At 45.7% G+C, this 15,563-nt stretch overlaps 1 protein-coding gene across 2 annotated transcripts; it reads right to left on the bottom strand.

The window, feature by feature from the left end:
* Nucleotides 1-1,974: 1,974 nt before the first annotated feature.
* On the bottom strand, nucleotides 1,975-11,822 carry RAB33A (RAB33A, member RAS oncogene family). 2 transcript variants are annotated; one of them, XM_054576959.1, is made up of 2 exons: nucleotides 11,439-11,822; nucleotides 1,975-2,503 (listed from the first exon to the last, which is right to left on the bottom strand). In XM_054576959.1, the coding sequence occupies exons 1-2, from the start codon at nucleotides 11,706-11,708 to the stop codon at nucleotides 2,048-2,050; spliced, it is 726 nt and encodes a 241-aa protein (XP_054432934.1). In that variant the 5' UTR covers nucleotides 11,709-11,822; the 3' UTR covers nucleotides 1,975-2,047. The 2 variants fall into 2 exon arrangements, with proteins under 2 accessions (XP_054432934.1, XP_054432935.1); XM_054576960.1 differs by having other exon boundaries at nucleotides 11,451-11,822.
* Nucleotides 11,823-15,563: the final 3,741 nt, after the last annotated feature.

Genomic DNA, 15,563 nt, shown 5'->3' with positions numbered 1-15,563 from the left:
CTCAAATTACCTCATTTATGTGCCTCATTTCTGGTTTAGTGTCTGTCTCCTTTATGAGAGCAGGATTTTATTTTGCTCACCCATGTATTCCTAGGGCTTAGAACAGTGGCACATAGTAGGTGCTCAGTAAATGTGTGTTGAAATGTGTCAGAGGGAATCCTGGTTAAAGGAGTTGGAATGTTGTCATTTTGATCTCATTACAGCACTAGGGGGCCCTGTCCAAGACAGGTCAGGAACCATACTAAAATGCACCCATTAGAATGGGCAAGTATACGTTCAGCTATTGAGAGGTGGCCCAGCTCTGCAGCCAGATCACAAGGACCAAATGACACCACAGCAGTGGATCATGTCTTGGGCAAGGAGTCAGCCTCTAAAGTCTGAGACAAGTCCTTGGTGTACTCCATGGAGGGAAACATAGCCTCAGGGGTTTTAGCAGGCAGTTCACCAACAGACAACAGGCTCTCAGCCTCTTGGGTGAGATTTAGGGGCTGGATATTGGGTGGGAACAACTGGGAAGAAAATGGCCCTCACTGAGATACCAGGCAGATTCCAAAGACCAGGATCCAGGCAGAAGCCAAGGAATGAGAAGCAGCCTGGGGCCTAGGCTGAGCCTGAAGCTGGATGGGGGCGGGGGTGAGGAGTTAGCCAGTGTGGGAGGAAGAGGGTTGCAGGGACAACTTGGAAGGACCAAACAGGCCATGTGTTTGGCTGGGAAGTGCATCTGGGATGTATTACTCTTTGCTGGCAGGGGCACACCTGCATTTGCCTACCACAGAAAGGTGCTCTCTCCACAGACTTCTGACAACAGAGGAACCCTAAGGAGAACCCCCAAGTAAAGAGATCTACCTGGGGCTACTGTCTATATCCCCTAGCCATTTAGTTACTTAACAATTGGACAAGGGACTTTCACATCCCTAGGACCAGCCATATAAAAAATATCTACAGGACTCCTGCTGGAGAGCCACCAAAAGCTCCTAATTGGCCCACAAGGCAACAGACTGCCTGATGTGCGGGCCTCCCCACACTGGGCTCCTCACAAAGGCTGCTCAGCTGTCAGTGGGCCAGACTTCAGTTGTCTTCCTGTCCAACCCGCAAAGTTATCCCTGCCTCCTGATTTTTGCCCACTCCCCACATCTTTACCAATCCAAACATTACACTTTATTCGTCATACAAAATAAGCCCAATTCTTTTTCAGTGACCCCTCCCTCATAGTACCTAATGCTCTCAATTCCCATAGTACACCTGCGCACTTGGTCATACAGCTGTCTAACTTTCATTCCCGAATAGTTTCAGTGTGTACAGTGTTCCTGCAACTAGATCAAAGGGTCTTTGAATGCAGGGAATGAATCCTCCTCTTGTTATGTTTTCTCCATAGCACACAGCAAAGATCTTGGTGCATAATAGATACTTGGTAGCTTGAGCCATGCCCTCTCCAAGAAAGGGGCAGGGGGCGAAAACACTTCCGACGGCAGGGATTGCTTAGTGGGAAATAGGGAGAAGGATCTAACTACTTAGGAAGCAGCTGGGCCCATTGGGCCACCTGTGTTTTTTATTTGTAAACTTTTGGGAATAAGGAGAGAGTAGCCTCCTGTTGACATCCAGGGAACCTAGGAAATACTGATGAATCAACATCTTTCATGTCTTCTCTATCCTGCTTCCTGCATTGACACTCTAGAAAAATATTTCTGGCCTGTATCCCACCCCCTCTGGGTGTTTCTGCCCACTGATGATACCGAGTGAGACAATGAATTGGTCCCAATAAAGAAGTGACTCAGATGATGAGATCTTCAGGCAGCATAAGAAGCTGATAGGGAATATGCCTTGGCAGGGGTATATTCTAGTAAAGTAAGCTGCCTTTTCTACTCATCACTATCAGAAATATCTTCTCAAAGGAAAGCAAGACATGAAGGCATGTGATAATCTATACAAATTTTATTTTAGTATCAATTTGTATGGAAACAAGCAGGTGTCAGCATTATGCAGGCCCGGAAAAAAAGGAAAGAAAAAACTCTAGTGATAATTGAGCTTGTATTTACACTATTTGGTTTCAACAGGGACAGGAAGTTTTACTGTTAGCTTCCTGTGGGAACTCCAGTTTCTGCACCTTCCCCTGCTGCCTCTCAGCATCACGATAGAGCAGGGATTTCTGCGCCTTCAATCGGCAAGCCAGGCACATGAAAATTGACTCCACGTTCTGGCTCTCTTTGGGGTCCTTGGCCGATGTCTCAAACAAGAGCATGTTGTGGGCATCGGCAAATTTCAGGGCTAAGTTGGAGGGCACCTGAATCTGTTCCCTCAAGTCACACTTGTTGCCCACAAGCACTTTCGGGACTAGCGGAGGCACGGCATGCCCATTGCATTCTTGGATCCACATTTTGAGGTTGGTGAAGGATGTCATCTTGGTGACGTCATAGACGAAGACCACTGCATGCACATTGCGATAATAATGCTCGACCATGCTTTTGCGGAAGCGTTCCTGACCTGCTGTGTCCCACACCTGAACCTGGAAGATACAAAAACCCATGTTTGCAGTCAGAAAAAGAAACATGAATAGAGAAGAGGAAACATGGTTCTGTGACATTATAAAACCAAGGTGACAGGCCCTGGCATACGAAGTGGTTCTTTGACATATTGGCAGAATGGACTTATAAAAGTATAGAGAGAAGTCTTTTCAGGGTTTATAAAGTTTTTAAGATTTTTAGTTGAAAACCTTGAGTTGAAAAATCTTCAGGTTTTTATTTGAAAAAGTGGGGTGTACATTGGTCAACTTTTCTGAGGGCAATTTGGTAATATTATCAAGAACTTTAAAAATGTCCAAAACTCTTTGAGCCTATAATCACTTTGAAAAATCTATACAAAAGAAATGGCAGAGATGTGATCAAAATTTTGTACAAAGATCTTAATCACCATGTTATTTATATTTATTTAAAAACGGGAAACAACCTAAATGCTCAGTAGAAGATGAATTGCTAAAGTGTATGCATAGGTCTATATAGTGGGCTATTATGCAGCCATTAAAAATGTTTTCAAAGTGCCCCGGCTGGTGTGGCTCAGTGGATTGAGTGCTGGCCTGCAAACCAAAGGGTCACCACTTTGATTCCCAGTCAGGGCACATGCCTGGGTTGCAGGCCAGGTCCCCAGTTAGGGGTACGTGAGAGGCAACTGCACATTGATGTTTCTCTCCCTCTCTTTCTCCCTCCCCTCCCATCTCTCTAAAAATAAATAAAATAAAATATTTTCAGCCCGGCTGGTGTGGCTCAGTGGACTGAGCACTGGACTCTGAAGCCAAGGGTCGCTGGTTTGATTCCCAGTCAGGGCACATGCCTGGGTTGCAGGCCAGGTCCCTGGTAGGGGGTGCACAAGAGGTGACCACACATTGATGCTTCTCTCCTTCCCTTCCCCTCTCTCTAAAATTAAATAAATAAAATATTTTTTAAAAAATAAAATGTTTCCAAAGAATAAATTGTGGAGGAAATGTGCACAAAATATAAAAGAAACCAAGATATGAAATTTTTATATGCTATGGTCTCATTTTTTTAAATACCAAACATGGTCATATGCATAGGAAAAACTAGAAGTGTATACACCAGAACATTAATGATTATTTAAGGGAAGTGGGACTATAGGTAATATTTATTTAGTTCTTTTTTTGTATTTTCCAAATTTTCCACTGTAAGCATCCATCACTTTGTTTGTGGGGGGTTGGATGACTTTTTAAAAGAAATGAATATTTAAATCTCAACTTTTAGTTCAATTTATTGTTTAATTTTTTATTGTTTTGAGAGGGGGGGAAAGGAGAGAGGGCAACATTGCTTCATTGCTCCACACATCCATGCATTCACTGGTTGTGCCCTGATCAGGCATGAAACCCATAACCCTGTCATATTGGGACAACACTCTAACCAACTGAGCTGGCTGGCCAGGGCATAGCTCAATTTATTTTAAGTTCACTTCCTTGTTATGCAAAAGGTAATTTAGCTCACTGGATATTTCTTCTGCCGCTCAGCTTTTAGGATAAAGGCCAAATTATTGACAGAAAAAATGCTGATATAAATAACATATACAAGGACGCAACTCCCAAGGGACACTCTGGAATCGACACACATTCAGCCCAATCTATTTCCCTTTATACATCCAAAGTCTAGGACAAGAGAAATTCATAAGCAGAATGATGGTCCCAAGGCTCTATACAATTCTCAGTTATCAAAAGAAATTTGATTATGGCCACTAATTGACTACTATGGCTCTTAAAACGAAGTATAGCCTTTATTTGGAGTATCAGTCAGCCAGTATAATCTAGTAAATATAATTGAATCTCCTTGCTGAGTGAAGATCTTAACAGGGCCCCAGAGCCATCAGTCAGAACATCAATTTTCATTGTCCAGGCTCCCCTTCATTCCCACTATGGACATGGCCACAATGTGCCTTTGGTATGACCTTCAGATTCACCCATTATTGTATTTCAATTTTCATGTCCCTAGGCCAGATCCTCTTCTCCTCAGTTCTGGAATACAGTGAAGTCTTTTGGATTCTCGATATCTCTAGTGCTTCCTGCATACTACTTTCAAACTAGCCCTCTTAAGTCTTTTCTTTTATCAGCATGTCATCCTCCTCATCAGGAAATCCTGTTATCCCTCTTCTGCATGTGGCATCAAATGGAAATTTTTGTCTGTCATAATTTGACCCCAACCAACCTCATTTCAAACTACTCAGCTACATACCTAGTTCATTCCCTCCACTATACTTTTGGTCCTACTAATTCACCCTTGCCCTAGATAATGGGTTGCCCCCTCATTACCCTACCCAAATATCACCCATTCTTCAAGGCTCAGGTTATGCCACCACCTTCTTCCTAAAATCTTCTCCAACTTCTCTTCAATTCTCTTTTCTTAGGTATTTCTGTTGTACTTTGAGTTGATACCACACCATTTAGAATGTATTTATCTGGCCCTTGCTAGTGTGGCTCAGTGGATTGAGCACCAGCCTGTGAACTGAGATCTGTCCCACTCAGGGCACGTGCCTGGGTTGCGGGCCAGGTCCCCAGTTGGGATTGTGTGAGAAGTAACCCATCAACGTATCCCTCACATCGATGTTTCTCTCCCTCTCTTTCTCCCTCCCTTTCCCCCTCTCTAAAAGTAAATAAATAAAATCTTTTTTAAAAAGAAGATATTTACTTGCTCTCTAGTTGTTTCCTCGGTGTTCTTAGCATCTCTTCACCTAAACTATAAGCTGTCTTTTTCTGCATCAAATCACTCATCATTAAGGTTGCCATCATCATTGTCATCATTATCAAAAAGCAGTATTGTCCTGAGCCACCAAAACTACAAGCAGTCTGGCATCCTAGGTGTCTGCCAAGGTGATTTCAGAGAGAACATTCAACTTTGGTTATGTAGAAAAACATAAGTTCTCGAAGACTGATTTGCTTCAGCAAGCAGCGCCAGAAAAGATTTTCATTTCTTCCACTGCTTTGGTGCTCTGAATAGGAAGAAAGGGAGAGCAGACCAGGAAAGGAGTGGAGGTCAGTGGGATATCCTGCTCTCCAACCTACCCCCCAGTAGTCCTAACTCTTGCCTCTGAGTAAGGCTAAATCCCTACCAACCCTCAGGCATGTGGCAGATGCTTTAACACCATGAGCTCAGGAATCTAAAAATACCTACCAGTAGCAAGAACACAGGTGGGAGTGTGTGAGGTGTTTGGAGCTGAGTAGGTTGGCTGTTTGGCTTTTCTTTGGCTTCAAAATTGTGTACACCAACCAAGCTGCCAGAACTGCAGGGAGGGCCATCCCTGCTGGAGACCAACTTTGCCTTTCCGATGCCATGGAGAGCCTTGAAGCTTTTATTTGGAGGCTCAGAGTTTAAACTGGGGCTGCTGCTCCCATTCTAGCTCTTTATAAACCCCACCCTAAATTCTTCGCACCCCTGTCTGTGGTGAGAAGTGAGCCAAGAAGGAGGCTGCTTACAGGAGAAAATCAGAAGAGCCATCACCGCTCTGGCTGGTGTGGCTCAGTGAATTGAGTGCCAGCCTGAGAACCAAGGGGTTGCTCATTTGGTTCCCAGCCAGGGCACATGCCTGGGCTGCAGGCCAGGTCCCCAGTTGGGGGCGCTCGAGAGGCAACCACACATTGATGTTTCTCTCCTTGCTTTTCTCTAAAAATAAATAAAGTAATTTTTTAAAAAACAAGAGCCATCACAAAGGAAGGGCACAGTAGTCAGGTTCATGGGATACACAAAGACCTCATTTTTGTTTGGAAGCTTGATGTCCCTATTCTTCTCAGCATCCTAATAAGACCCTGGCCCCTGACAGATAGTGAAAGCACCTCCTTTCCCTTTTGCAGCTGGCACTCCTTTTATTCATCCTTCATTTCCTGTGGGCATGGCATCCACATGGTGACCCAGGGGTGACAACTGCCCCTTAGCCATATGCATGCTCCTCAGAGGATACATATGGCTAAGCAGCAGTTCTCTTTTTTCTCCAAGGCCCAGTGGGGCATAATGGAGTCAAGCCAACTTGGGTGCAAATCTCAGCCCAATCACGTACTCCTAGTTAGGTGTCCTTAGGCAAGCAACTTACTCTATCTTCAATGTCCTCCCATAGAAACTGAGGATAACCACAGCAATCCTGTAGCAATGCTGTGAGGATTAGCATTCCTTGTAAGTACATGGCACAGTGCCTAATAACCACTCTCCCTTCTTCCCAGCCCACAACCTCCAGCATCAAGTCTGGCCTGACAAGTAATTGAGTGGATACTGTTGAAATGCAGCAGTAGCTTTGGAATTGGGAGACCTGGATTCTATCTCTTTCGCTTAGTAGCTAAGCAAATGATTAGGGAAAAGAAACAACACACGAAAAAGAGCTTTGACAAATAAAGTGCTCTGCAAGTGTTCGTTGTTGCCATTGTCTCAAAAGGCCCATCAGCCCTGCCCTGGTAGTACCACTCCTTGGACCTGTTGGTTCTCTTCCTGGAAAGCACAGAAAGCTTGGCTTCTTGACGATGATATAGAGCCAAGGCAATGGCAGTCGGGGGGAGTGGGAGGAGAGAGGAATGCCAGCAACCTGCCTTGGGTGGCTGGGGGCAGGCCCAGAGTGACAAGGATGCTGGAGGAAGGTCACGGGACACAACATGGGGAGCTACCAAAGATAAATCTAGCCTTTTTAACCATTTTCCTGGGGTTACCACTGCCTGTGCAAGTTTCAGCAAGTCTCCCACCCCTGCACATGCTCATAGCTAACATGAGTATTTCTTTTCCCTAGGGAACAACATATCTGGCACCTCTCTATACACAAGGCTTGAATGTCCTTTCGTTGGAGGCCAGTGGGGGAGTAGAAGTGGAAAGGGGGAGAAAAATACATCTGTGAGTTCTGGAGAGTTCCCAAGTGGATGACAGGAAAAGTTTAATTTCTTTTTTTAACTAGCTGAACAGAGATAAAGAGAAACTCATGCACAGAAAGCGAGGAAGCAAGGCAGACAGAGAAACACACACTGATGGATAATTAACCATTAAGCTAACTGGCAGAAGATGGAAGTTCAGAAGCCCTAAGGAACACATGATGTCATTCTGACTTCAGGCAGCTTCTGAGGGAACACTTAGCTCAGCCTCCATCCACTTGATAATGTAACACAAGAAGGTGTTTTTCCAAGTGGTCAGCAGAGGAAGAGATATCCACAGTTCTGGTTGGCACCTGCCCACAGCCATGGCTGGCCTGCAGTTTGCCTGATCCAGAGGCCTAGAGCTGAAGGGGTGCCCAGCCCGTGAAAGGAACCAGACTAGGCAGGAGAGGGTGCCCCCATGAGAATTTACAAAGAATGGTCCCAAAATTAGTTCTGAGCCTCCCCCTCTAATACCTCCTCCCTCCCACCCCTCATACATTCCTATTCGGCATTTTCAAGTGCTTTTAGTCTGTGATAGGCTCGGTATGATTTAGCTAAACCTATAGGAGACAGACCCATAATGGTCGTTATGGAAAGCTCCACCCTTCCTTTGGGGGTTGGGAGATGCCTCCACCAAGCCTGATGTCAGGAAGGTACATCAGCTTTCCCATATGATGTGTCTCTGCATCCCTGTCACAGGTTACTGAATGGGTTGCATGGACCATGGGAGAAGCCCAGATCAGGGATTTATATGGAAAGAGCACTGAAAGGGAAATTAGAAGATCTGAGTTGTAGGCCTGGCCCTGTGTGATCTTGGGCATGCCACTTTCCGTCTCTGAGCCTCAGTTTCTTATCTGTAAAATGAGGGTGTTAGAGTACAGATTCTCTAAGATCTCTCTCATCTCTGAACATTCTCTGATTCTCACACCTAAGGTGAGACAGTCAAGGTGCAAAAAGTAAAACCTAGATAAGATACTCAGTTCAGTATCTGGGGGGCCCTTGAAGGAGACAACTTGAAGGGTCCTGGATCCTGGGACTACAACCCTGGACCCCTGGCCTAGAAGAGACCACCAGGCTGACTGCCCGCTATGCCGCCTCCCACTGTGCACACTACCTCCAGGCTAGGTATTGCCCCCTAGAGTAGAGTGCAGCGGTAGAGAGCATGCCCTCTGAATCTAGGTTGAAATACTTGGCCCTGTCACAGGGACGCAGGATAATAAGAAAGTGAAATGCTTAGTTAGGCTCAAAGGTCAAAGACTGAAGCTCAGATCCATATGCCTTTGGGCAAGTTATTTAATCTCTCTAACTTTGATCTCCTTATCTATAAAGTGGTTAATAATAGTCCTGATTTCATAGGGCTACTGTGAAGATCAAATAAGATAGTGCATGTAAAGTGCCCAGTCTGGGCTCTTTGTTTTTTCAAAAAGCAGGAGTTGTTGTGGTTATTATTATTACTATTATTATTATTATTATTATTATTATTTATTCTTATTGCCTACTCATTGGAGGCTTTCCTTGATGCTCATGGTAACTAGGGAACACTGGATTGTAAGTGCTGTGGTGGGGAGGGAGTGAAGACACATTGACTGGAGACACCAAACTGGGTTTCAGGGCCCTGTGGATAGCTCTGGTAATTAAGAGAGCGGTTCCGAATATGCTGAATCAGGCACAACCCAGCAGAGGCCGCACCCTACTCTTGGACTGAGAGAAGAACGCGCTGAGCCCTCTTTCCCACTCTCCTGGGAGAGTTGGCATTTTATAGCCTGACAGCCTTCTATTGCTGGCTGTGGTCTAGGACCACCTCAGCCTGGCACACTGGACTTTCCTCTCTTCCCCAAAGGGAGAAGCCTTTGGAAGTCACCTCCTAACGCGGTTTTAATACTTGCTTCTTAAGAAACTCCAGGCCAGCTGGAGTGTGGGGCCAAATCTCCTACTGAGATCATGTGCTTGTTGCCATGCTCGGCTGTCTTCCCACAGACACGCTGGTCTTCGATTCCTGGGCTTGACCCTGAGGTTGCAGGAACTTTACAAGAGGCAGGGTCACCATCTCCCCACTCCCACACCCCACCCTGAGATCCTTCAAAATCTGCCCTCAGGGAGCTCCTTTATGTCATAAGTTTCACAAGGCTTTGCCCTCTCGAAATATCATCTTCCCCTAAAAAGCCTGTATTGAGCACTTCTCTGCACGTGGTGTTCTGCTCAGCTCTGTTTCTAGTGAGTCACACTGTCACAGGCTCTGTCCCCTGGGAAAAGTCCAGAATCTTTAGCAGGGACAATAAAATCCAGTTTGGCTAAGTACTGGGCTGTTGCAAGAAAAGGAATCTTTTGAAAATTTCCCCAAGGGCATTGGGTTGTGACCCTCTTCCCCTCATTTTCACCTCCCATTTTCCACTTTCTAGCTTCCTCCTCCCTTCTCCCCCAGACTCCCAAATACTTCCATTTTTGTCCATGTAAATTTCAGGTGGACTGACTTCCCCTCTCTTAAATCCAGAGAGCTGTTCGGCTCAATGTGACCCTTGATTTTAAACGGGTGATAGCATTACGTTTTAAGGGTCTTGAGAGTTTAAGGGCACATCTGTAAGTATATTTTTACTTTGTACTGTTAAGGCATGCTTTAGAAGTTCCAGAAACTTACAGCCTTACATTAAAGAAGCTAGACACACTAAAGAAAGTCCTGACCAAGCAACGGTCAACATAAAGCCCTAAGAAAGGAGAAAGACGGATACCTACTTCCTCAAAAACACAAGGGGTGAAAAAGATCACTATCTCAAAACAGTGCCCTATATTCCTGACCCTGGGGCTCAGTTGTTCTCAAGAGCTCCTCCTTACCAGTACTGAGCTGCCTGTCTTCCTAAAACCTTGGCTCGGTTTCTGGAGCCATTTTAAAACACATTCATTTTCATAACTAAGGAGTCAAGAGTCCTGCAGAGTTTGCAATGTTTCGCCATTTTCCCCAGTTACTCAGCCCTCCTCTCTGTATCAATCTGAAGATCAGTCTTGTGGTCTTTTGGGCTCTTTGACCAGCAGGAGGGAGGTTTACCTTCACCTGACAGGTTCTGACCATAGGCTCAAGAAAAGGCCCGATGTGGGTCTAGTGGAGTTGGTCTTTAGTGCCCAGTGTCTTTTGAGGTGACTTTCCTACCCATAGCCATGCCCCCCTCTGCTCCCCCGATACACGAATCTGCCCTTATCATGTCCTCCCTCCCATTATCCTCCACACATTGAAATATTCCTGTCCTATCGAGTTTCCACATTTTCTCAACCAACAGTGAATACATCTGGTCAGATGAGAATGTCTGTACTTAGCCTATTTCATAAACTAATGAGAAGGGAGGACCAAGACACATCCCTTGTCCCTCAGATAAGTTGCTCTGCATTTTTACAAAGGCCTGCTGAAGACAATACCAACAGAATGAGTAATGGCAAATGATGACAAATGCAGAAGATATCATTTGAGGAGTACTGTTCTAAAATAACAAGTTTTGTCTATTATGAAGGGCTGGTAGGTGACCCTGTCTCAATTTCTTGAAAAGGGTTCATGACTTTGTGCCAGAGCAACCCCACTCCACTCCTATTCCATTTCAGCCCTAATGTTAACCGTAAACTGTAATTTTCTGTGGATTTCATCCTTTCCTCCCCTGTAATGCCTTGGGGCTTACCCAGATTGGGTTTTTGGAGCCTATTCGCACCCAAGAGGCAGAAGAGACCTCAAGATATGTGAAGTGCTTTGGGATCCATCCTACAGACAAGGACGGGGTTCTCTTCTACCGCCCTCTGCTCACAGGTGCTGCTGTTCCTGGCTCAGGGTCAAGGATAGGATCACACACCCTTTTCCTGGCGGGAACTGCCAGGCAGGAGCAGAGGACATGAATGCATCGACTCCGGCCTGTCCTAAAAAACCGGATGAGGTTGGAACCAGGCAGCTGAGAGAGGCGGAAGGGGATGAAGAGGTGCCAAGGGTCCTGGGATCAGCAAGCGCTGGCACAGCCACGCACCTGACGCTTCACAACCACTAGAGCAATACCTCAAGCGAGCACCCCTCCCAGAGCCCACCCTTCCCGGACCTGACCATCTGGATCACCTTGATCTTCTCGCCTTCGATTTCTACGGTCTTCTCCCTGAAGTCGACGCCGATGGTGGCCTCAGTTTTGTCTGGGAAGGTCCCGCCGCAGAAGCGGAAGGTCAAACAGGTCTTGCCCACGTTGGAGTCCCCAATCACGATGATTTTGAAGATGCGAATCTGCACGTACTGGTCCAGTGACGAGTCGAGCTCCAGGGATGCCAGGCCAGCCGCCGAGGCGGGTTGCAGGCTCCCATGGCCCAGGATGGGCTGCGCCATCTCCCCGGGACAGGACGGGATGAGACCGGGACCCCAACCCCCCTCGAGGGTTCCACACAAAGAAAACGGCCACGTTAGTGCGCTCGAAGCGAGCGAGCTTTGTGCATGTGTGTGTGTGCGCGCGTGTCCGCGAGTGTGTCCGCGCGTGTGTGCGTGCACCGGCACTGTGAGCGCGCGCGCGCTCGTGCAGGGGGGTGCCTCTCACCCCAAGTCTCCCTCCTCCTCCTTCAGCTCGCCCTCCCCGCAGCTCCGAGGTACCAACACAAAAGCCAGGCAGAGGAGAGACGGAAATAGAGAAGGCAAGCCGTGAGCCTTTCTCCTCTGCCTGTGCCCTCAGACAGGACACTCAGTCAGGCATGTGACACCATGGCGCGCCCCCAGCCACTGCTGCGCCTTGGCCTAGACCCTCCCCTGCCTGGACCTCAGGGACACACTGCAGGGAAGAAGCCTACGGGAGAGAGGGGCAGGTGGAGAGAGTGGCAAACACCACCCCGGGATGGTATTCCTTTCTCCTTGTCCCCATTTATTTCATAGGTCTCAGGCTCCCCACCCCCACTTTTGCGGAGTACTGGAGGGTCAGCGGGCCGGAGCACAGCTGGGGAGGACAAAGCGCTGCACCCTAAGGCATTTCTGGAGCACTTCGGCCTAGGTGTACATTATTCGGCGAGAGTGGACTGTGGGGTGCAGACACCTCTTTCACCTCCAGAGCAGCGGGCAGCTGAGCTGCGCCTCCGTGGTCCCCTCCCAAGCCTTGCAATAGAGGGACGCTCTGCCTTACTGAGGAAGCAGGTGCGCTCGGGAGCCCCACTGGCGAGCCCGAAGAAGAGGAGCCAGGGAGGGCGCTGCCAAGATACTCCCTGGGTTGTGGGGGCCACGCAGCGGAGAGGAGGGAGCCGGGGGCCACTGGTGTGCGTGTAGGGGGAGTTACAGTTTCTGTCATAGACTTGCCATATGTGGGGGGGGGGCGCGTGCCAGGCGCCAACCTCCCCTCATCACACCATGAGCACCCATCCTCTGAATGTTCAGGAGAGCGGCTCCCATTGGCTGCTGCAGTCGGTTGTGTTTGGCTGGCCAATGGGGAAGGCCCGCCGTGGGAGAGGGCCATACAGAGGGTAGGGGAAGGGGGGAAGCTAGTGGTGGCAGCTCCAGCAAAACGGGACTTTGTTTCCAGGGCTAACCATTCCAGGCCCAGGTAGAAGTATCTTGGGACAAGGCATAAACCTCGCATTCCCGAGCCCTCCATATAATCTTAAGTCCCAGAATGGTGGAGTTTCAAAAGGAATTGGAAACCCCTAGGAGGGTTCACCCCTCTACAACTGAATGTAGAAAAAAGTGGTTGGGTCTAATTTGCCAGAAGCCTAGATTATGCTTGGAAGATGAAAAATGAACAGCACTTTCTTAGGTATTAGGGGGCATCTTCTCAAATCTTAATAAGCATCACACATCTTGGTCAAGACCAGTATTCCTTCTCTTGAAAGTGATTTGCAGGTTCAGAATTTGTTTCAAATAACTTTACTAAGGTACAATTTACATACAATAAAGTGCACTCCTTTTGCATTTGCTTTTAAGATTTTACCTATCCTCCCATATATTTCTTAGGAGTAACATTGACATATGCCAATAGCACCGACATATGGGTTATTTGCTAATATCATCAAGGTCAGGGATTCCGGCAGCACACTTGATCTGCCATCTTATTTGTGTGTGAGGCTGAGCTGCAGAAGAGGCAAACGTGACTAAACCCAACCCCACTATGAGAAAAAACAACTCGGTGCATCAGTGATATATCTGTAAGCAAGTTGGAGTGCAGCTGCTCAGCCAAGCCCGAGTTACACAAAGTGGGAAAACGGAGTCTTCTGGTTAATAAGCTTTTTAGTTGAGTTAGCAGGTATATTTGTAGCTAACTCTTTTAGCATATATGTGGGTCACCCATTTCTAAAACCCTAGATTATGCTATTCAATATTAAAACCATCTTGAGAAGGATTTAATCTTAGTTGGCTAAACCAAGGCCATTATTATGAATATCAATTCCCATTGTATAGTGTGAATAGCACTCATCTTTTCTTTCTTTTTTTTTTTTTTGGATTGCCTGATGTCTAGGTCATACTTTTCAGCATCACCCCTCTCTGTATTTGAAGCTAAATCTAGTGATCATTATCTACAGAAGAGTAGCCACTAATAAGGGTGGAGATGCCCTGGTTTGGTGGGTCAGTTGGTTGGAGTGTCATTCTGTACACAAAAAGGCTGTGGGTTCCATCTCCGGTGAGGGCACATATGCAAGTCAACTGGTAAATGTTTCTCTCTCACATCAATATTTCTCTCTCCCTTCCTCTCTCTCTAAAATCAATAAACATATCTTTGGGTGAGGATTTTTTAAAAGGGAAGGTAACTATTAATTGGGCATATCCAATAGGTAGAGTGGAAAGAAGCTTTGCCAAATCATAGCCAGAAATAATGCTAAATATCTGACAGATATAAAAGAGTATATCCACATAATAAGATTATTTAGATATATGCTTCCATTTAAAACTTGTCACTGAGTCTGAGAGTTCACATTATATTTGTAAGGTAAAAACATTAATTTCTGGAAATGTGGTGTCTCAAAATGTGCTCCATGCCCTAATAAAGAGTGTTTGTTACCTTTGTGGAGCGAGATTTTGGGGGAACTTCCACTTATATTTCTGGAGTTGTTTTGATGTGTGTATATTGCTTTTGCAAAAAAAAAAAGAAAAGAAAAGAAAGACCCACAATGAAATATAATTTTAAATTAAAAGACATGAAAACTACCTCATTGCACAAATCCAGAGTGCTGCACAATGCCTTTTCTTTGCTAATTGTTCATCATTAAATGACTGCCTTTCAAATATACTTGGTTGTTTTCATAGGTACCTTATCATCACGATTCTGACAGTATTTCCAAAAGCTTGTTTTGCCAACAGCTATGATTAACTTTTTAATAAATTCATGTTTATTATTGGCTTTCAAAATAGCAATAAATAGCAATATCTGTAAGGTTTTTGAAATATTAAATAAATATAAATAATTTTTACCTTATTGTAGAATTGATATTTTCAATATTTATCCCCCTAGGTAAAACGTTGCCCATCGCCTGCACTTCTGAACCTTATTCTTTTATAAAAAATAATTAATTAATTTATTTATTTTAGAGAAAGGGGAAAGAAGGGAGAGGGGGAAACATCAATGTGAGAAAGAAACACCAATTGGTTGCCTTTCATACCTGCCCCACCTGAGGACTGAATCCACGACCCAGGCATGTGTCGTAACTGAGAATCAAATCGGTGACCTTTTGCTTTGCAGAATGATGTCCAACCAACTGAGCCACACTGGTCAGGGCTCTGGACATTACTCTTTTTTAAAAAAAATTTAAATATTTTATATATTTTATTGTTTACGCTATTACAGTTGTCCCAATTTTTCCCCCTTTGCCTCCCTCCACCCAGCCCACCCCTTACTCCCTCAGGCAATCCCCACACCATTGTTCATGTCCATGGGTCATTCATATACTTCTTTGACTAATCCCTTCACCTTCTTTCAACCAGCTCCCACCTTCCCTTTCCCCTCTTACAGCTGTCAGTCTGTTCCATGTTTCTATGTCTCTGGTTCTATTTTGCTGTTGGTTTATTTTGTTTATTAGATTCCACTTATAGGTGAGATCATATGGTATTTGTCTTTCACCAACTGGCTTATTTCACTTAGCATAATAGTCTCCAGTTCCATCCATGCTGTCGCAAAAGGTAAGAATTCCTTCATTTTTACTGCTGTGTAGTATTCTATTGTGTAAATATACCAGTTTTTTTTATCCACTCATCTACTGATGGGCACTTACGCTTTTT

The sequence above is a fragment of the Pteronotus mesoamericanus genome, unplaced genomic scaffold, assembly GCF_021234165.1.
Source record: "Pteronotus mesoamericanus isolate MK-2021 breed Mesoamerican mustached bat unplaced genomic scaffold, CSHL_Meso_final contig_40, whole genome shotgun sequence".
Lineage (NCBI taxonomy): Eukaryota > Metazoa > Chordata > Mammalia > Chiroptera > Mormoopidae > Pteronotus > Pteronotus mesoamericanus.
Note: the sequence above shows the minus strand (reverse complement) of the source record. Positions and strands in the feature narration are given on the sequence as shown.

Bases quoted from the DNA above. Each gene is read 5' to 3' on its own strand.
- RAB33A (XM_054576959.1), bottom strand. From the start codon at position 11,708: ATGGCGCAGCCCATCCTGGGCCATGGGAGCCTGCAACCCGCCTCGGCG. The intron at 2,504-11,438 runs GTCAGGTCCGGG...TGTATCTTCCAG, and splicing joins AGATCAAGGTGATCCAGATG to GTTCAGGTGTGGGACACAGC.